This window comes from Budorcas taxicolor, chromosome 16 (genome assembly GCF_023091745.1).
Source record: "Budorcas taxicolor isolate Tak-1 chromosome 16, Takin1.1, whole genome shotgun sequence".
In the NCBI taxonomy this organism is placed as follows: domain Eukaryota; kingdom Metazoa; phylum Chordata; class Mammalia; order Artiodactyla; family Bovidae; genus Budorcas; species Budorcas taxicolor.
In genome coordinates, this window is record NC_068925.1 from 51,325,515 (window position 1) to 51,347,648 (window position 22,134).

Sequence of the window (22,134 nt, forward strand, 5' to 3'; positions counted from 1 at the left end):
AATTCTGGATACAAGCGCCATATCAGATATCTGATTTGCAGATATTTTTTCCTGTTTTGTGGGTTGTCATGCAGTTTCTTGACTGTTTCCTTTGAACACAAAAGTTTAAATTTTGGTGAAGTTCAGTTTATTTTTATTTCCCTTGTTGCTTGTACTTTTGGTGTCATATCTAAGAAGACTGCCTAACCAAGTCATGAAGTTTTATTCCTCCGTTTTCTTCTAAGAATTTTACATTTTTAGCTCTTACATTTAGCCTAATGTCTATTTGGAGTTAACCTTTGTATATGGTGTGAGGCAGGGGTCCAGCTTCATCCTCTTTTGCAAGTGGATGTCCAGTTGTCCCAGCTTCGTTTGTTAAAAGGCTATTCTTTCCTCTCTTCCCCCCTTGAATTACCTGGGCATTCAGTTTGCTACATTTTGTTTCAAATATTTGCATGTCTGTTCATAAGGAAATTGGTCTTGATTTTTTTTCTCGTTGTGTTGTCTTTGTCTGGTTTTGGTATCAGGATATTGCCAACCTCATAACGTAAGTTGGGGAAATTCCCTGCTCTTTAATTTCCTGGAAGAGTTTGTGTCGAATTAGTACTGTTTCTTAAATGTTTGTAGAATTTAATACGAAGCCCACGTGGGCCTGGAGATTTCTCTGGGGGAAGATTTTTAACTACTAATCCCATTTCCCTTGCATATAAGCCTATTTAGGTTATCTGTTTGTTCTCGAGTGAGCTTTGGTGTTTTGTGTCTTCTAAGTTGTCCGATTTCTTGAATGTTCATGACATTCCCTTGCTCCCTGCTTAATGAACTGATATCACCTATCTTGTTCCTAATATGGATTACGGGTGTCTTCTCTCTTTTTTCTTTTCCTGAATAGTGTAGTGAGACGTTGTCAGTTTCACTGACAAACAGCCTACTTTTGGTTTCATTCATTTCTCTACTGTCTGCTTTTTATTTCATTAATTCCTATTTCGATCTTATTACTTCCTTGCCTCCGTTTAGTTTGGGTTGAATTTTATTTTCTTTTTTTACTTGTTAAGGTGGAATTGTTTCCAAGGTTATTTCATACTTTTCTTTTCTGATATAGAAGTTTGTTGCTATAAATTTCCCCCTTAGTACTACTTCAACTGCATCCTGCAAATTTTGATGTGGTATGCTTTCATTTTCATTCAGTTTGAAATACTTTCTCATTTCCCTTTTGATTTCCTTTTAGACCCAAGAGTTATTTAGAAGTGTGTTATTTCACTTCCAAATATTTGAAGATTTTCCAGAGATCTTTCTGTTACTGATTCTAACTTAATTCTGTGTGGTTAGAGTCATACCTTGTATCTTAAATTCACTTAAATTTTTGAGACTTGTATTAAGGCTCAAAATATGGTCTGTTTTGGGTAAGTGTTTTGAGTGCACTTTGAGAAGAGTGTAGATTCTGTTCTTGAGTGGAATTGGATAGGATATTCTGTAAACGTCAATCAAGTGTTGATATTTTTGGTGAGTTTGCTATATCCTTACTGATTTTATGTCTGTTTGTTCCCTAAGTCATTGACAGTGGTATATTGAAATCTCTGATTATGCTTGTGTTTCTGTTTATTTCTGCTTTCATTTCTATCAATTTTAGCTTCATGTATTTTGAAACTCTGTTATTAGGGGCATAAACATTTAGTATTTTTTATGTCATTTAATTAATTGATCATATCATTGTCTTCTTTATGCCTGCTAATAGTCTATGCTCTGACACCTACTTTCATTGATATTAATGCAGTCACTTAGTTTTCTTTTAACTGGTATCGGGGGAGAAGGCAATGGCACCCCACTCCAGTACTCTTGCCTGGCAAATCCCATGGACAGAGGAGCCTGGTGGGCTGCCATCCATGGGGTTGCAAAGAGTTGGACACGACTGAGCAACTTCACTTTCACTTTTCACTTTCATGCATTGGAGAAGGAAATGGCAACCCACTCCAGTGTTCTTGCCTGGAGAATCCCAGGGGCAGCGGAGCCTGGTGGGCTGCCGTCTATGGGGTCGCACAGAGTCGAACACAACTGAAGCGACTTAGCAGCAGCAGCAGCAGCAGTAGCATCCTCATCCGTGCTTTTACCTTTAACCTAGTCACGTCCTTATAGTTTAAATATATTATTTTGAAGGCAGCATATACCTAGGTCTTCCTTTTTTATCCATCTCTCTTTTAACTAAATAGTTTACACCATTCACATTTAATATAATTTTTAATAAGTAGGTTCAAACTTACCATTTTACAATTTCTTCCTTATTTGCCCTGACGGTTTTTTCCCCTTATATTCTATCCCTTTCTTTTTTGAATTAATTGAGGTTTTTTTTTAATTCCATTTTATCTCCTCTTCTGGATTATCAATTGTAACTCTTTTCTGTGTTGTTTTAGAGGATACTTTAAGGTTTACTTAAAGATGTAAATATACATCTTTACATTATCAGTCTAACTCCAAGTGGTATCATACTCCTTCATGGATAGTATAAGGCTTTACAGTTTATACTTGCTGTCTACAATACAATCTTTATGCTCTTGTTTCAGTAAATTTTACATTCATGTGTCTAATAAGCTTTAAAACGCGTAGGTCATTTTTGTTTCAACAGTTGTTTATCTTTTGGGGAGTAGCTGACAAACAGAAAAGGAAGTTTCATCTGTCTCTAGATGCCATTTCTGGCTCTCACTGCTTCCTGTAGACAGGTTTCCATTGCTACAATTTCCCTTCTGCCCAAAGGACTTAACTTTTAACGTTTCTTGTCATGTACGTCTGCTAGTGATAAGTTCTCTCAGCTCTCCTGCATCATGGTTTTGTTGCCACGTCAAAGACCTCGGCTCATCTTCCACTGCCACGTGGGGTTGCCTCTCTGCGCTGCTTTCCCCTAGAAGCCTGCCTTCATATCTCTATGCAAACGTCCTTTTCCTCTGGGCCGTGGGCAGCTTGGCTGAGGGTGGAGTGGAGCTGAGGGTCCAGGAATGCAAGGGTAGGGCAAGGTGAGCATGGTTGCAGCCCCATCCGGTGCCCTGGTCCTCACAAAGGCCCAGGGAGACAGGGGTCCAGGTCCTGCTGCTCTGCCCTCACAGCCCTCAGCAGCCTCTCTCTCCTTCTGGAAGGTGAGGATGGCCGGGAGTTGGAGATCTCTGCGGGCGTCCGGTACGTGCAGCTCCCAGCCTACTCGGAGGTCAGCTTTTTCAGAGTCGACGACGGCCTCAGGCAGACGCCCATCCAGACCCCTTTGTGAGTAAGGGTGGCCCTGGATAGCACCTGGGCAGGCATGGCAGGAGCGGTCCCTCCTTTACTCTGTGGAGGGTTGGCTGGGACTATCCCTGCCCACGCCTCACACCAAGACATGCGGGGTCACCACACTCTGATCTGGCGAAGGGGAAACCGAGGCCCCTTCTGACAGTGGTGGCAGAGCAAGGAAGGGGTCCTGGGCCGAGGGCAGCGAGGCAGGGAGGCCGAGTGAGACACTGTCCCTTCCCTCCTTCCTACCCCCTGGCCTCTGAGGAGCCACCCCAGCCCTTTCTCCTCCCTGGACTCCATATCTTTGCAGCTGCGTGATGCTGTCCTTCCCTCCACAGTGGATTCCAGTGCATCTCCTACCCTCTGTCCAGCCCCGAGTCCGAGGGCCCAGAGCCCAGAGCTGCCCTGGAAAGTGCCAGTGCCCACTCACCGCTCCCTGAGGGGGACCCCAGTGGCCTGCCTGGTGAGTGGGGCTAACTGACGGGTCTGCGGTGGGCACCATGAGCTCAGGGAGGCGCAGCTGACAGCAGTGTCCCCCAAACCTGGGTAGAAGGAAATGAAGTTGACCCCTGAGAACAGTGGACCTGGGAGACCTGGGATGTCCCAGGAGGACACACTCAGGCCTGGGCCAAACGGTTCCAAGGGCAGTCACTGTGGCCGGGGGTTTGAAGGCGGGCTAGGGGCGGCCAACCTGTGTCTAGGCTGCTGGACGAGCTCACAATGCAGATCCAGAGCCCCGGACGGGGAGGGGTGGGAGGCGAGTGGTCCAGGCTGCCGCACCGCTGTCCTGTGTACTCCACAAGCATGTCCCTTGTGGCCGTGAACGCAGAGTGAGGCCGTCTGTTTTTAACCTCTGTAGTTAGAGCTGAGGATCGAATCCTCTCGCAAACCTGGGGCTCTTAGTCGGGAGATGGTGTGTTTTAGTTAAGGGAGGGCAGTGTCCCAGCTGTGGGGGTCCTGCCTGGTACCCCAGGTTCTCGACCCTTCTGGGAGGGCCTCTGGGTAGTTGGAGCTGGGGTCCTCACAGGGCAGATGCATACTCTTCAATTTACAGCCTCACATTCTCCTTCGCCTTGGTGACGCCCCGGGTGGGTAGGGGCACAGACTTGCCACGTCCAGGGCCCGAGTCAGATGGAGCAGCGTCCAGACCAAGGCCTGGGTCCCTCCCTCCCAGGGTGGGCAGGGCTGGCTGGTTCAGGGGACCCTTGGCGACCTGCCCCCAGGACCCTGTCTCTGCGTCCCCTTCTGTTTACGGAAGCAAATTTAGCTGCATTGTCGTTGTCATTGCCGTCATTCGAGAATGTGCTGGTGTTTCTACATGAAGGTGCTCACTGGGCAGCAGGCCCTCTGCCAGCCCAAGTGCGAGCCCCGCGTCAGTGACCGTGTGCAGGCCCCTGGACTGGACCCAGCGTGTGGGTGTCAAGCCATAGAAAACTGCCTGTGGGGATGCCAAGGGGTCCGCACCCACTCAGCTCCAGCCCCTTCGGCGCTCGCAGCTGAGTCGCAGGCCCCGGGTGCTCAGCAGGAGCGACTCCGTCCCTTTCCGCCTGAACCTCCCTGGGGCTCAGCTCCGCTTCTACAAAATGAAGTGCTCTCAGCATCTGCCTGCAGGACGATGGACTGAGCCCCCCCACGCCCTCTGCGCTACCACCAGGTCTGGCCCTGGACAGTGCCCTGAGGAGGGAGCAGGCCCCCATCTAGAGGGCACGGAGGACACTCCTCCTGTTTCTGCCCCTCTTAGGACTCAGTCTGCCCCTCGTGGGAGTGGGTTCATGTGGGACCTTTCCAGGTGGAAGTCTCCACCCCCCACGATGACACCCACCACCCCCCCATACCCCAGCCCCTCGGGCCTGTTGCTAGGGAGCCTGGGTCAGCCCAGGGTGGTGAACACTCTGCATCTGTCTGTCCTGTGGTGCACACTCCAACTCTGCTGCAAGGAGGTGAGCAGTCAGCCTCCAGTGAGAGAAACTCTAAGAGAGTAACAGAACACCCATCCTGAATGTTCACTGGAAGGACTGATGCTGAAGCTGAAGCTCCAACACATTGGCCACCTGATGCGAAGAGCCGACTCATTAGAAAAGACCCTGATGCTGGGAAAGATTGAAGGCAAGAGGAGAAGGGAATGACAGAGGATGAGATGGTTGGATGGCATCACTGACTCAATGGATATGAGTTTGAGCAAGCTCTGGGAGATGGTGAAGGACAGGGAAGCCTGGTGTGCTGTAGTCCATGGAGTCACAAAGAGACACAACTGAGCGACTGAACAACAACAACAACGACGGTTAAAACTTGTGAGTCATGTACACGGTCAGCAGGAAGGAGGGCCCAGGGTTCAGGGGATCTGGGGGACACACAGTCGGACCTAGGGCCCTGGTGGGTGGAGCAAAGCCCTGAAATGGCCAGAGGAGTGGCCAAGCCTTCCCTAGTTCTGATAAAGCCTCCTTTTGTGACTATACAGGGATGTGTGTATATGGGCTCAGTCTCAGTCGTGTCCGAACACATGGACGATATAGCCTGCCAGGCTCCTCCATCCACAGGAATTCCCAGGCAAGAATACTGGAGTGGGCAGCCATTCCCTCCTCCAGAGTACCTTCCTCACTCAGGGATCAAACCCACATCTCCTGGGTCTCCCATATTGCAGGTGGATTCTTTACCATTGTACCACCTGGGAAGCCCAGCTATGTGAGGATAGATATCTTTAACTTTTAAGTTTTCTTTATCCCTCCCTCGTCCTGAAGGAAACCAGAGAGCGCAGTGTTCTGGGACAGCTCCACCATAAGAGCAGCACAAACCAGGAGTCCTTTCCACATCAGGTGAATGTCTGTATCTCAGAACGAGGAAAACAGCCCTTTCCCCCTCACACTCACCCCAGCACAGCCATGACCCTTTCTTGCTTGGTTCTTAGACCCAGACCTTCACTAGGGACCCGAGCCCTTTCTCCAGCCTGTTGAGAGCCCCAGGGGTCTCAGGTGGCTGTCTCTGCCTGCGTGCTCCCCTGGGTGAGGTCTGACAGGGGCAGGACACAGCACGGAGGGCGGCCCCTGCTGAGTCTCAGGCCGGGGGCATTGCCATGGGCCCAGCCTGGAGAATGTCTCTTCAGGTTGCCAGCCACAGCCAGGATCCCTGCACAGAGGTCTCAAGAACAGCCCAGTGGGTTTCAGATCAAAGATAACCCAGCACAAGTCCTGGAAGAAACTTGAGCCAATAGAACCTCTGAGGTGACTGTTCCTACTGAAGCGACTTACAGGGACCACCCCCCCAACCAGAAGAGTCCAGTGAAACATCCAGCTTCCCCCCCAGAGTTGTGAGCACTACTGATTGCCTGTTGTGACCAGCACAGCCTGATATGGGGCAGCTCTCACCAAAGCCTAGTCACCCGGCCCCTTGTGCTCATCGGCAGCCCCATTGTGGTCACCCGTCTCTCAGTGACCAAGGACTCCTGCCTCTGTTTCCTATTCTGCTACTCTGTGCGCCAGCTCGTGGCCCTTGAGGATCGCACAAGTGCCAGCCATCACTGCCATATTCCAGCTAGCAGGAAGAGGGAAGCATGAGGAGTCGGAAGCCCTTCCCTTCTTAAAAGCTTCCTGGGGTTATTCCCACTGCTGCTTACACCTCACTGGCCAGAACTTGGTCACAGGACCCTGCTAGGCCATGCGGAGACAAGAAACAGTTTGCCAGCTTGGACCAGGTTCTACTACCAGAGAAGAAGCGGAGGCTGGATATTTCTCATCATCTGCCAAGTGGTTTGAAGCCCAAATCAGAAGCCCCATCATCTTGCTGTACCACCAGGCCCTGGAGGGCACAGAGCTGGACAGGACACAGCCTGTGGGCAAGGACCTGGGCCTCCTGCCACCTCCATGCAGGTACCTCCCACCTCCTCCCACATCTCCTTGTAGAAAGCAGGCCCATTTGTGACCCCTGCCTGTCCCCAACCTTACCCTCTAGCCCCATAACAGAACTGTAGGCTGGGGTGCCATCGCTTTCTCCATCAGTACCTGCTGGTCTAACAGAATCAGCGTCTTCACCACCAGCCCATTTTACCAAACCCATTAACACCCCACTCCAGTACTCTTGCCTGGAAAATCCCATGGACAGAGGAGCCTGGTGGGCTGCAGTCCATGGGGTCACAAAGAGTCAGACACGACTGAGCGACTTCCCTTTCACTTCTCACTTTCATGCATTGGAAAAGGAAATGGCAACCCACTCCAGTGTTCCTGCCTGGAGAATCCCAGGGACGGGGGAGCCTCGTGGGCTCCCGTCTATGGGGTCACACAGAGTCGGACACAACTCAAGTGACTTAGCAGCAGCAGGTACCGAGGGAGATGGTGTGGTTGTGCCATGGGGATGTCGCAGCCTCGGGAGCTGACAAGGGCCCCCTGGGCCTACTCAGTGGGGCAGGCCAGCCAGGGCTGAATGCTGGAGATCAGGAGCCACCAACCCCGGGCCCTGCCCTGAGCCGAGGCCCCTTGGGCATGTCCAGCAGACCCTGGCAGGGGCACCTGCGACCCTGCTTCTAGAGGAAGCCCTGCATTCAGTGAGCAGATGGGGGGAGCTGCTATGGCCTCCTGCCCACCCCCCTTCCCACCCTGGAGCACAAGGTCAGGTTCAAACCCTGGAGTGGTTAGGGGTCTGCCAGAGGTCGGCTGCCCCGGGAAAGGAGGGAGGAAAGACAGCCCTGAGCAGAAGCCTCGAAGCTGAGGCTGACCACAAGTTAGAACGGAACCCGCGTCATCTTACATTTAAAGCAGCTTTCCTGTTTCAACTTGTTCTGACAGCCCAGACATGCATGAGCACAGACCCCAGCCAGCAGGTGCAGCTACAGGGGCTCGGCACCCCTGTGCCCCCACCTGCACCCCAAACTTCTCTGGGCAGAAGAAAATGTAGCCTCCTGGTTAGTGGTTCAGAACTGTGGGTGCACGGGGCCAATGCCTGTTTACGAAGGAGGGGCCACTGGGAAGCACCCCCACTCAGGGTCTCACCCCCCACTCCAGCCTCCCGCAGGCCCCCTGCCCTGGGGGCTCAGCCCTCACCTGCTCCAGCCCCAGCGGGGCCAGGCTCTCACAGATGGCGGGTCAGCACTCTACTCCCGCATCCGCAGGCAATTAGGAAAACGAACCTCTGAGAACTTGGCTTCCAATTATACAAATAAGTGAAACGAGGAGAGAAAATGCTTTCTCTTTCCAAAGGCCTAATGTCAGTAGTACGTAATTCAAAACTCTGTGTTTTATTATTTTGTTGACATGAAATATTTCAGTTGTTTAATTGTTTTTAACTTTTGAATAGACAAGTTGCTTTCTGTTGAGAATAAAAGACGATGTCATAGACGTGGACTATTGCCAGATATTCCAAACCCTAATTTGGTTAAATTATAGCACCCAGATTTTTGTAACAAAGCACATTGATTTTATATTCAAAATTTTTTTTTATATTTAGTCTCTTAACCTTTTGTAATTCCCACCCACAGCTTTAAATGGTGCAGCCCTTTTGTGTTAATTGTTGTCAGTGGGGTGTCTGCCTCACCCCCCAGTAATTTAAGTCCATTGAATCCTAATGCAGGTGCTGCTAATTGCTAGAGGGACATTGTGAGGCTAGCAGAGCCCGGGTGGCTCAGACAATCCCCTGTAAATTGGATTTGGGAACCTAAAAAACGCCAAAGCAGGGAGGGAGAACCTCAGATTGCTGTTTTGTGTTTTTGTTTTTTTTGATTATTTAAATGCACAAAACCCTACCAGGAAATGTTTCCAGTGGATCTGAGTGGCCCTCATTTTCACTGTTGAACATGGTTTTGAGTGTCCATCAGAGGGGATCTGTGAGACGATTTTAAAAATCAAGGTGCCCTTTGCCGCTAATCCAGTCTTGCCAATAAAAGTGACGGAATGCATAGCAGCGATCTTCTGGAAATTTCATTGCCTCTTGGGGTGATAACGCATTTTAATATTAATTGTCTATGGTTAATTATGGCAGAATTAGCATGAAAGATCCATATTTTTAAAGGAAAATTTGTGCTATAAATTTCTTGTCTAGGAATTGTCCCAGCTAGAAGGAACGTCCCAGGGAAATATAAAAAGATTCCGCGCTGCTTCCAGGGCCCTGGAGGACAAGGGAAGTGAACTCAGATGGGCGGGAGCTGCCTGCCTGGGACCCGCATCAGAGGGGTAGGGGCTGCAGGTCCCCGAGACCACAGCTTCTGGGAGCTGGGGCCTCAGAGGGTGCCCTCCCTGGCGGCTCTCCTGGACACAGCCCTCTGGCCCTGCGGCAGTCCTGCGGTCTGGGAGCCCAGGGAGGAAGAGGGGTCTGTCTGCAGGGCAGTGGGGGCCTGACCTCCAGCATCCAATGGGAGCCCCCTCCAGCTCCTCCTTCCCACAACTTGATGCCTGGTCTGGGGCCGGCCAGGAGCTGCAGGGCACCAACCCCTCCATGTGTTTTGCAGCCCCATGGGCATGGGCAGCAGAAGGACTCTGGTGCTGCCTTGGACACCCTATGCCCTTTGGCCCCTGACAGTGGGTCTCTGGCATCTGTCCAGTGGGCCGCACGAGGTGGACAGAAAAAGGGAGGTGAATGTGCACCCAGGCTCCCTGTGCAGCCAAGGTCTGGTATGGCCGCAAACCTGCGCACCCATGTGGATGCTCACCCTGGGTGCCCCTGTGTCCTTAGAAAGGACTGAATTGTGGGTGACCTGAACGAGCCTCCTGGCAACATGGCGCCTGGCCCCCATCTCAGCCCCAGGTCACAGCCTCTGAGACAAGGACCCCACTGCTGGGATAGTCCAGTGGGCTCTCTTCATGACCTTGGGAGTCATGGGGGCCCAGACCACTTAGAACCACCAGACCAGCCAGGGTGGTCACTTATTTGCTTCCTGGTCTCCCTCACGTTCAGATTCTGGCCAAGAAGCCAACTAACTAGCCAGTGGTTGCTGGCAGCTTCCAGGATCAGATGGGGTGGCCCTCCCCCTCCATCACCCCTTCTGCCTCCCACCTGGGCACCCCCTGTGGGGCTGCCCATCTTCTGTGGTCAGAGCCCCCGCCTGTCTGCACCCTCACCCCAGGGGTTCCCATAGGAACAGTTTCTGCCCCCCCCCCCATTACCCCACAGGGAAGTCACCGAACCCCTTCCTCCGTTGGCCAAAATGCTGCCTGTGGGCCCCTGTCCACAGGGAACACCCGTAACGCCGCGCTGGGTCAGGCTCCTGCACTGATTGAATGAGATGCCGCAACTGGTCAATGGGTCCACGGCCTGGAGGGGAGGCACGGGGGCTCATGGTACACAGTTTGGCCCCTGGGGTCCAGTAGCAGCTTCAACCAGGAGACTATGGAGGGTGGGAGGCAAGGTGGGTGCCCTAACTTGTCCAGGGCTCCCTACGAGAGGCCAGGAGCCGGCCTCTGTCAGGAAGCGCATGCCAAAGGCACCCGGGATGGAGGAAGGGGTCTGCTTGGGGGGTTACTGTGGTCTCAAGGGCAGCAGGGCAGGCCTGAGCTGGGCCCCAGGAATGGGGGCAGAGTCAAGACTGGGTGACTAGGAGGAGGGGCCTGGGCCAGGTGAGGGGCTGCACTTGTGGGGGTGTGTGTGCACACGTAAGTCTCTGTACACATGTATGTGTGTGTGTGCATTGGAGTCTGGGGGCCTTGCACTGGGGAGAGTTTTCCCTGTGACAGTCTCGTGTGTGTGTGAGTGTGTGCACGCTCTTGTGTGTGCGTGTGACTGTACTCTCGCCCCTCAGTCAGGGCACGGTTCCCAGAGCAGTGCGGGGAAGAGGGTGAGTCTTGTGGCCTCCTTGGGTCCTGCCCCCAACCCCCTCACCCCCCAAAACCCCCCACCCTCCCAACTTCCCCCCACCGCCAGCTGCTCCCAGGCGCCTGGTAGCTGGAGCCCCTACAAGCTTTTCTCGAAGCCTCCGAATCAGCACCTGTTTTTGGCTCTGCTAGGTCTTTCCTGTGGAACACAACTGTCTCTCTAGTTGTGGTGTATAGGTTTTAGAGTGTGGGGTCAGCAGTCGTGGCCCACATGCTTGCTTTTCCCATGGCATGTAAATCTTAGTTCCCTGACGAAGGATCAAACCTGTGTCCCCTGCATTGGAAGGCAGATTCTTAACCGCTGGGCCACCAGGGAAGCCCCACTTTTTCTCTTTAAAGGCAGTTTGCTGACTCCGTTCCTTCCTTCCTCGGAGCTAGGGTCTTGTGCCAGCCCTGCCCTGTGCAGGAGGGGGCTGGAGGCAGAGACAGCATGACCAGGCCCCACATGCCAGCCACAAGCTCCCTGGCCTGATGGTCTCCTAGAGAGAGCGACAAACATCCCTCCACTCTTTTCTGGAAGAACAGAAGCACGCAAGTTCCCTCTTGTGAAGAAGTACAAGCCCCGCCCAGTCCGAGGCTGACTCAATCACTCCAAAAGACAAGCTTCTGCCCCTGGAGACCCCAGGCCTCCCCTGCAGCCATCCAGCCTCCCTGCCTGCTGACTGCTCCCCGCAGTGACCCTCATGGTGGAAAGCAGTTGCCACTTGTCCTGCTTCAGGCTGCTTCATGGCCCCTGAGGCCTCTGAACAGGGCCATCTGAGACCTCCAGGACGGTTGTCATCAAAGTGGTAGCTTCAGAAACAGCAAGTTCCCAGCATGTAAAGGGACACATCTCTATAGGAGAGACCTTGGGCAAGCGTCCTTGGGCCACTCCTGGGGTCCACCCAGGAGGGTCTGCTCCTCCTCCACCCAGGACGAGGCTACTGCTTAGCGAGCCACCTGCACGAGACAAAGTGGACTTACAGGGAACACCCAGGGGCCATTGGCTGCTTTCCAGTCTCTGGCCAAGGACTGGGGGATGGATGGGAACCTGTGGGCTAGTGGGCACCTCCAGGAGCTGCTACAGTGCTGCACTTGATAGGCCAGCAAATTTGGAAAACTCAGCAGTGGCCACAAGACTGGAAAAGGTCAGTTTTCATTCCAATCCCAAAGAAGGGCAATGCCAAAGAATGTTCAAACTACCATACAATTGCACTCATTTCACACCCTAGCAAGGTTATGTTCAAAATCCTTCAAGCTAGGCTTCAACAGTACATGAACCAAGAATTCCCAGATGTGCAACCTAGATTAAGAAAAGGCAGAGGAACCAGAAATCAAATTGCCAACATTCACTGGATTATGGAGAAAGCAAGGGAGTTCCAGCAAAACATCTGCTTCATTGACTACATTAAAGCCTTTGATTGTGTGGATCACAGCAAACTGTGGAAAATTCTTAAAGAGATGGGAGTACCAAAGCACCTTACCTGTTTCCTGAGAAACCTGTATGTGGGTCAAGAAGCAACAGTTATAACCAGACATGGAGCAGACTGGTTCAAAATTGGGAAAGGAGTATGTCAAGGCTGTATATGATCTGCAGCCACCCACCAGGGGAACTGGAGGTTCCACATGCCCACCCCTCCCAGGCCAGGCCAGCCAGGCCAGGTTACAGTCCCCTGGCTGAGCTGGAAATTCTTGAGTTTGAAAATCTCTTATTAAAAAAATAAGCTAAGTCCCCCAGCTGGGAAGAGGGCCCAGTTACAGATAAGGCTCTGTGTTCCCCACATGGAGAATTTATTTCTAGGGCTGATCTTAGGCCCATGTCTCCATCCCAGGTGCTGGCAGCCTGGACAAGTACAACCAGGATGGAGGCGGGCGCCCTTGCAGGGGCTCCTGAGGGAACTGCAGGCCCAGCCTGGGGCTCTTCAAAGACAAACTGGGCACCTGCCTCCACGGCAGCACCAGCAGAGCAGCATGCACCTTGACCAGAGCTGGCTGTCCTCAGTTTCCTCCTCTCTAAACAAGGGGATGATGGCGGCTCTTCTAGGCTGAGGTGAGGGTTCCATGTGTGTAAACCACCTGGGAAGAGCTTAGCAAAGGACCTGGCCCCTGGAGAGTGCAGAGTGACCCTACTGTGGAGGTGAGAACAGTCGTGGTGGTGATGAGGGTGATGATGATGCTGGTGATGCAGGTGATATGGTGGTGGTGATGGTGATGAAGATGGTGGAGTAGTGGTGATGAGGATGATGACGGTGTTGATGAAGACAGTGATGATGGTGATGGGATGATGGTGGTAGTCAGGGTGGTGAGGACAATGCAGCAGGCAGAGCTGGTCCTAAGGACGCCTAAGAACTGAGGCCATAGAGCCAGGAGGGACTGTCCAGGAGAAGCAGGCTTCACTCCTCAGGGTATCAGCATCCAAACAAGGTGTGGAAGGAGGTCTAGGGAGGAGCGTGTTTGGGGTTGGAGGAGCCAGCGGAGGTGAGCAAAGAGAAGCTGGAGAAAGGCCCAGGTAGACGGGGACCCTGGGAGATGGGGAGGAGCCAGGAGGAAATGGATGAGGCTCTGGCTTTGTTTTCTGTACAGAATCCCCACTTGGTGAAGGATGCTCACAGCGTAACCTTAGAGAGGATGTGTTGTCCAGGGGGTGCCAGGTGGGTCAGAAAGCAGGACTCTGGGTGGATGTCAGCCATGCTTGGGGCACAGTAGCCCATCCACTCTGGTCCCTGCCACATGGACCCACCTGCAGGGTTTTGAGGCAGTTGTGGCCTCAAACAACCAAGACCCCTGGCCTTTCTTACCTCCTCCCCTCCTGAACCATCTGGTATCAAGTGGTTCATGGGCACCAGAATTGACTCCTGGCTCCAAAGTCAGGAGGGCAGGACTGAGAGGGGCTAAGGGTCCCTGCTCCACCTCTGATCACCTGGGGGGCTCAGGGTGCACTCGACTTTCCCAGCCACACCGCTCACCCCATCAGCCAACAGGACAGACTGACCTGTCAGATGTCAGCGGCTCGGAGCTGCTCATCCCTGACTCCAGTATTTCTGTCCTGTCATCTCCCTGGACAGGAGCATGGGTCCACTGCAGGGGGAGCCCCAGCCCTCAGGGCCTACTGCATGGGAAGTGAAGTCCAGACGGCTCTGCAGGATATGGCTGCCAGGACGGGTGTTGGGGGAGCTCACCCAGACATCCAGGTTGCTCCCTTCGGCTGGTTCACTGAATGTACATGGAAGAGCCTGGACAGCTTCCAGTGACTGTGGGGGGGTGGGGGGTGGCACTTCCTCTTTCCTCCACCTCCCCTTCCCCCAGGAGCCACGGCAGGGCTGAGGAGGAGCCCTGTGGGGAAGGGTCGCTCAAGAGGTTTTTGACAGACGTTAGGAAGCCCTCCCAGGCAAACACCACTGACAGGACCGAGGCCTGGTCTGTGGAGGCAGCTCCGTTGTTCGGGGGTGAGGTTGGCACCCTCGACCACATCCACAGGTTGCCATCAGGCAGCCCATGGAGAGGGTCACAGGGTAGTGGCCCTGAGGCTGGAGGCCTCTTGGGCAAGGGAGTGTGAGAGTCGGGACTTGTGTGTGCGCATGTGCGTGTGTCACACCTGTGCCAGGTGGGGAGGCAGCTGACCGGCTGAAGGCAGACCCTCCAGGCCAGACCCCAGGCCCCAGCAGAGTTGTGTGTGCCCAGGGACAAACGGGGCCCAGAGGGCTGGCACACAACTCAGAGGGAGCTGTCGCCCAGGTCCTGGGCAGCTGGAGAACGGCAGGGAGACCCCCCCCAGCCCTCAGGCTGCCTCCCCTTCCCTTGGCCATCAAGACCCAGGGCCCCAGGTGTCCTTCCTGCACAGACCTCCCTGCTTTCCCGGCTGCCGGCTGCCGGCTACCTGCGTGTCCGTCTCTGTAACCAGCCAGCCCCTTGCTGATGGCGTCTACCCTGAGACTGGCTTGGTGTGTCTGGTCACCAACAGATGGGCCAGCTGGTCCTCTTCAGGCTGATAACCTCCTAGGGGCACAAGTCTTGTGAGAGAGCAAACGTCCTGCCTGGAGCCAGCTATCCCAGAGACACCGGGCCCTCAGTAGCGGCGCTTATTCCCGAGGTCTCTGTGCCTCCTCTGTGTCCTACACAGGTGATTAGGGAGTCTAATTGAGTCGGCTGTAAAAAGATAATTAATTGGCATTTCCCTCCCGGAGAGGTCAAGCTGCCCGCTCTCCCTGGCCAGCTCGGCCTCCTGCTCCCTGGAGGCAGCACAGTGACCTTTATTTTGCTGATAAAGCCTTAACCGATGTAATTAAAATCGACAGAAAGGTTCGGAAGTCACTCCAGAGAGCTGGAGTCGCGAACCTGCTCGCGAGGCCGCCTGGCTGGGGAGGCTACTGAAACGCACCAGGAGCTGCCCCAAGGGCCTTGGAGGCCCAGGCAGGACCCTCGCCCAGGAGTGATGACCCTTTCAGGACATGAGGGGTAGGGGCTCTCTCCCTCTCCTGCAGCATCCTCAGGACTCGGGTACACTTGAAGTGGCCACTTGGCCCACACACACTCAGCCAGGAGAACGGCTAGCCTGTCGCCACCAGGGAAGGCAGTGGGCAACCAGGGGCCTGGAGGGGTCTCTGTGGCCAAGTCTGTTGTCAGAAGTGGGGTCTTCCCTCCCGTGGGGCACCCACCTCTCCTATGGGTGGTTCAAACTCTCAGGACCAGGTTGGACACAGGGCAGACAGGGTCGGGAGGGGTCATCACGCCCATAGCAAGGACCTGATGGGGAGGCATGGGCAGAGGCCAGCAGCACCAAGGACCAGAGGGCTCAGCACAGCTCAGCCATGAGTGAGGATAGGACCAGCTCGTGCTCGAGGTACAGGCAGAGATGGATCCATGTGCTGGAGCATGAGGGGTGGACTGAACATCCAGAGCCTGGAACTGAAAGGTTCGGCGGGGTGGCAATCACCAGGGAGGGCAGTGGGCAGCTGGGGGGGTCTCCCTGAGAGGTATGAGACTGGTGAGCGGAGATGTCAAGGAGTAGCCAGGCGTCCAGGACGGGCAGTACGTGTCTGTGCGGATGGACACCACTCCCCCATCTCCTGTGTCCAGGATCCCAACTCCAAAGGCAGACCCCCCCAACCCTTGGTGGGACCACCCCAGCCCCCAGCCCCAGGCCAGGGTCCACATGTCCCCGAATCTAGAAGGTTCCCTCCTAGAACTGCAGGTAGAGCTACCTATGGGGTTTCAGCTGGACAGCGCCAGGTTCTGTCACTCAACAAAAGGGTCTTGGAGCCCTTCCTCTTCTGTCCCTGAATGGTAAGCAGGCGTCCTGGGGGTCAGGGTGCCCACCCTCGTGGCTCAGGCGGAGGCATCCTGAGCCGCTGTCAGGGTCTCGGCGTCCCCTCCTCGCCACATCCGCCCACTTGGTTTCAGAGTTGTGTGTGCACCCAGAGCACTGGAGTCTCACTCCACGGTCCAGCCCCACTTCCTCAGTCCCTCCTCACTCATGGGGAGGACACAGGAGCACCCGTGCTCCAGGCGGCCTACAGGGTCGGGAGGACTGACCGGCCTCTTCCAGCAGACCCGTTGGTGCCCAGAGCCAGGGGGCGGCAGCTCAGGCTTAGTGTGGATGTGCATAGACTTGCACACCAGCTTGTTTCCACACAGGCCCCTAGTCCCCAGCACCCCGATACGGTGCTTTGTGGGCCTAGGTCTGGTTGCTGCCCAGGAGGAACCATGGCCCCAGCAAGCCCAGCTCTGTCTGGGGCCCACTAGCTGGTCACCTTGGCAGAGGACACAGCACGGGTCTTTACTGTCCAGAGGTGGGAGATGTTAGCTCACGCGAAGCTGCACGGAAGCCGCGGTGCGTTAAGAGCTGGAAAAAATTCCGTCAGCAGCGCGTTCCTGTCGCTGCCCAGGACATCCACAGTGCCCGGGCAGCTGAGCTGACAGGGAAACGGCGTGCACAGAGGACATCCTTGGGGGAGCAAAGATTCTGCTTTTATAATGTGCTGTAACGATGAGATTAAGACCCCGCTGAGAGAAATAATTCCCCACCTGTAATTTGGAAATACTTCTGGGGGTCTGACTCCACCTCTCCCTGCAGAAGCTGGGCTCCAGGGAAGGGGTGTTAATGCCTGCACCCCAGGGCCCCATCCAGAGTATGGAGGAGAGACCCCTCCACTCGCCCAGACCCCCCTAGGGGGCCGATGAAGAAACACCCCTCCACTCACTCAGACCCCCACCGAGGGGGTCAATGAAGGGTTCACCCTGCAGAGTCGGCTGGCAGGAGTGTCCAGCCAACTCCCCTTGGCCCCTCCCCACTTGTGTACACATGGGCAGGGCCCTTGGGGCAAAGGATGGTCAGAAGAGCCCTGAGTCCATCCCCATATGAGAGCAAGCCTGATGTACATCTGTTTGGGACGGTCGTGGGGTGGCCCTGCACAGCACCACACCGCAGGATCCCCCGCAGGCAGAAGAGACACGGGGAAGGGGAGCGGTAGAAGCACGCCCTGTGGCTGTCACACCTTAGGACTCCTGGGGGAGGGGCTGGAGGCAGCCAGGGTGGGGAGGGGTCCCAGTGGGGTCCCTGTCGTAGGACAGGCAGATTAAACCCAACCCTCTGATGTTCTCCAGCACTAGAGAGTTTCAGGTCCCCTTGGGGGGCAGCCTCCCTTGTGGGGCTGGTAGCTGTGGGCCCTTCCATGCTCTATGCTTGCCACAGATGAGGTCTGACGTCACCACATGGGGTAGACCTCATTGAGGAGGCATGTCCTCCCAGGCTCTGCCTGGCTGAGCACAAGGCCTCTGACCCGGGGCCTGTCCTGTCCTGTCCAGGACACCCAGGGCCTCAGTGGCACAGGTGTTGTGACAGGAGACCCCCTCAGCCCCAAAGCACCACCTGCCAGGCCTCGTGGTGGACCGCAGACAAAGGGGCATTGAAGGGCGGGGGACCCAAAACCACACCCCATGGGGCCCTGTGTCTACACCAGCGCAGCCACTCCCCTGGAGATGGCTGTGGCCGGCACTCTGGGCAGTAGCGCCAGGCCCCCCAGGGCCCATGGGGCCTTCCATGGCCCAACAACCTCAGCCACACAAGTCCCACTTCAGAGAGGCCACAGGAAATGTCCTTTCTGACTTTTGTTTTGTGATACTTGAAGGGCCTTTTCCTTTGTTTTCCTGGAATCCTCTCCCCTCAGCCAGGAAACACGAGCCCAGCTGTCCCGGGAGCCGTCGGCGAGCAGAGCGAGGCTGCGTCCAGTTCTCTGACGTCCGCCTTGGGCCCCCACCACCAGGGTACCACGCCATCCTGTTTCTGGAGGGCCTCCGCGAGGTAGGGATGGGACACCCATGACAGGCTCAGCCTGACACCGAGGCCATGCATGGGGGAGCTGGGAGCTGAACTCTGCCCCAACCCGCTGCTTCTAAAAGGTGGGCAGCAGGCCCAGAGGCCAGGACCACAGGGGGACAACGCCCATAGTGCAAGGCCTGCCAGGAGGAAGCAGGTAGGAGCACTCATCAGCGCTGGGGTTGCTCTGACCTCCCCATCAGCTGGGCCACAGCCAGGCCTCTCAGGTGTGTGCATCTCAGGATGGCGCCCTTCTCCACCCGCCTGCCCGGTATCCCGGGGGCCTGAGGTGACTTGGACGCCATGGAGCCCGGGGCCTGGTCTAGGATGGCGATCTTCCTGTACCGAGGGCCTTGCCTGGGAGTGGACAGCTGGGTGGAGCCCACCCACGTCCTGCGGTTGTCCATGTGGGGATTCGCCCGGGCAGGCCTGAGGCCAGGGGAGCAGAGTGGTCACAGGGGTCCCCTCTCTCAAAGGGCCTGCAGACGCTCTGGCACATGGACAGAGGCCAGGGCCCCCGGGCGGGCAGCAGGCCCTCACGCGCCGGCACCGTGGCCTGGAGCTTTGTCTGTGTGCCTCCCTATCTGTCTGTGCAGGCCGTCACATACCTGGGGCCACAGCCACCCGGCCTGCAGGCAAGGAGACCAGAGCTCACCCAGGCTGAGTTCAGGTTTCTGTCTAAAGAAGTAGGCAGGGCTGCGTGGGGGTCTGGGGGGAGGCGAGGGGACATCCCTCAGCTGTTCCTTCTCAGGAGGAAGGCTGGATTCCAGAGAAATTCCTGGGAGCCTCTTGCCCTCCACCTCCCCGCCAAGCCCCACAGCTCCAGAGGTTCGGGTGGGACTGATGCTCACCCACCTGAAAGCCCTGAGCACCGGGCAGCCCCCAAGGAGCCACCAGCGCACCCCCATCTGAGGTCTCCTCCTGGAGTGGAACCTGTGAGGTGTGGTCAGGCAAAGCAGACCTGGGCTGGCAATTCAGCCACGGAACCCCGAAGACAGGAACCTTCCGTCTGGAGAAGAGACCCAGGCCCAGGGGAGGATGTGGCCCTCCGAGACTCCCACCTCCCACCAAGGTCTGGCCTCCAACCCCAGCGTGAGGCTCGTCAGCCTTTGGGAGTCATGGTCGGGGTGCCATGGACACCTCTTGCCACCAGCCTAGGGCACACATGGAAACAGCCATGCAAAAGAGCAGAGGCCGGCAGGCAGAGACGCGGCCACAAAACTCTAGGAAAATGAGAAACGCAGGACAAACGGGCAGGGGGCGAGCGGCCTTGAGCCACTGCATCCACCAACACTCTGCAATTAGCTTGCTCATCGGTGGCGATGACACCAGCAGGCGTGGGCCGGCCGGGACACTCGGAGGCTGGCACGGGGTCGCAGGCTGAGTGGGGATGCGCCATTTCCAGAGGAAGGGGCCACCCTTCTGCATCATTCTGAGTCATGGTATGTGAACTAAATATGAAGCTCACTTCATATTTCAGAAGTTCAGAGAAGCACAGGCTCCAAAAAACAAAAGGCTCCTACGAGACACAGAGACCCCACATTGCCCAGTGTTTCAGTCTCAGGGACGTGCGTGCCGGCCAAAGGCTGAAACACCCCCAGGACTAACTCACAACACAGCCCAGGCCCAGATGCTCACAGCGAAGCGTGTGCTGGATTCAGTAACTGTGGCAACTCGGCAGCTGAGGCTGATGTGGAAACGTCTGATTTCAGCAAAAAAGGAGCCTTTCACTGTTGTCCTCTTCCGAGAAGACAGGAGCAGCCAGCTCCTCCTCCCGCTGTCCGCTCTGCCAAGGGCTCTCCAAGCTCTTGAAATGCAGTGTCCTCACCAGGCTGGGACCATTGCAGAGCGTCCCTGTGCTCTGCTGCATTCCCTCATCTAGGCCCGAGGGGCAGGCTGGCCTGTTCTCCCCAGGGAGCCCCTCTGAGCTTGTTCTCCAAATACAGAAACCCCGGGGAGATATTCTCCCAAAGCTCCCAGGTCACCCCCCCACCCCGGCCATGCTGGCTGTGGACAGACAGGTGTCCGTGTACAGAGCTCCCCATGGGCCTGGAGTTACCTTGGTTAAAGACACAAGCCAGCGTGGTCAGGCAACCCTGGCCTGGCCACAGCGCCCCGGCCCGAGCCCTCCTACCTGGCCTTAGCCTGCCTCCGAGGCCCCAGGCCAGGCTTTTGCAGCCATAAGCACCTTTCCTTCCTGCGGGCACTGGTCTCTAGACCTCCTGAATCCAGGCCCAGCTCTGTGCCCCTGAGCCCCCACCCCGATGGGTGTCTGTATGTCCGAGGCTCCCACTCAGAAAAGAGGTGGGGAGCCTGCCCGAGGCCCCCAGGGCCTCCTGATCCACCATCCCCACCACTACTTCCTCACGTGTGTTCAGGCACCAGCGCCTCGCGCCAGCATCCAAACCTGGCTCTAGACCCTAAAAGCCCACCTTTAGGTTTTCTAAGAAATCCATCCTTTCCAGCAACTGGCTCAGGCAAATGAAAAGCCCCTGGTTTGCACTGAGAATCCTTGTGAGGTTGTGGACACTTCATTTCAGCTGGGCCTGCTGGGACTTCCCCAGTGGCTCAGTGGTAAAGAATCCGTTTGCAGTGCCAGAGATGCAGGAGACATGGGTTCGATCCCTGGATCAGGAAGATCCCCTGGAGAAGGAAATGGCAACCCACTCCAGTATTCTCGCCTGGAGGATCCCATGGACAGAGGAGCCTGGTAGGTTATAGTCCATGGGGGTCGTAAAGAGTCGGACACGACTGAAGCAACTTAGCCCACACCAGTGCCCACCCCCACCGGGAGCAGGATGTTTGCATAGATCTCCCCCATGACCTGACGGGGCAAAGGGACAGTCCTCCTGACCACCTGCAAGGAGTGAGACAGGAGCATGAAGTGCCCGGTAGGGCACAGCCCTACCTCATGTCTGGTCAGTGAGCATGCAGCAGCTGGCACTTAAAACCCTTCTGTTTTCCCCAGAATCCCTCCCACGGGGCCCGAGTTTGGCCATGCCCCGTCCACGGGCCTGAGTTTGTCTATACTCCATCCACGGGCCCGAGTTTGGCCATGACCCTGGAGCCTCCAGGCTGGCCTGTGGTTTTGGCCTCTCAGTGTCAGATCCCAAGGTTCAGGAAGGGTGGAAGAAGCTGCTGAATTCAGGTGGTGCCCCCCAACCCCCAGGTGGCCCAAGGGGAGATCAAGGGCAAGCCAGCTGTTCCTCAGCTTCTGGTGACCGAGGAAGGGCCCCAGGCGGCCACCTGCAAGGCTGGGCCCAGGACAGGCCAACCTTGAGGCCCCAGGGCCACCTAACTCTCGGAGCAGACTCCGGCAGCCCGCAGCCTGCATGGCCCCACATTCATTCACTGCCTTCCCTGCCCTGCTGCCCCCTGGGTCCCCGTGAGTCCTCACCTGGTGACCCCCCCAGAGCCACAGGACATCTCACATGGTCACGTGTTAGCTTCGCCCATCGTCATCATCAAGGGGTTCCAAGAACAAGAAGGGTTGAAACAGTGTCTCTTCATCCCCACAAGGTTTGGCAAGACACAGGCCCCCAACTTCAGGGCCAAGTGTGTCTTTATTTCATGCGACAGGGGGGCGCCTTCAGGACGAACTTCTGGCCTTTTGTCACAATGTTCGGGTCTAATTAAACTACCTTCATGCATGACTGAAGCGACTTAGCAGCAGCAGCGTGCTCCCTAAACACAGTGGAGGAAGGGGTCCACTGGGCAGACTAGCACCCTCGGCCTAAGGGTCTCGGTCTTCCCAGAGCCCAGCCGGTGGCCCACCAGACTCCTGCCCCTCCAAAGACAGAATGTTTGGTCTTGGGGTGA

General features: G+C 55.7%; 1 protein-coding gene across 1 annotated transcript in view; it reads left to right on the plus strand.

Annotated features, from left to right (window-relative positions):
- The window catches only part of MORN1 (MORN repeat containing 1), a 49,027-nt gene that overhangs the window by 17,996 nt on the left and 8,897 nt on the right, over window positions 1-22,134 (plus strand). The window contains exons 9-12 of the mRNA XM_052654053.1: window positions 3,102-3,225; window positions 3,570-3,694; window positions 18,167-18,300; window positions 18,399-18,472. Of these exons, the coding sequence (XP_052510013.1) occupies window positions 3,102-3,225; window positions 3,570-3,694; window positions 18,167-18,300; window positions 18,399-18,472 (457 nt within the window). The remainder of the gene's footprint in view (window positions 1-3,101; window positions 3,226-3,569; window positions 3,695-18,166; window positions 18,301-18,398; window positions 18,473-22,134) is intronic.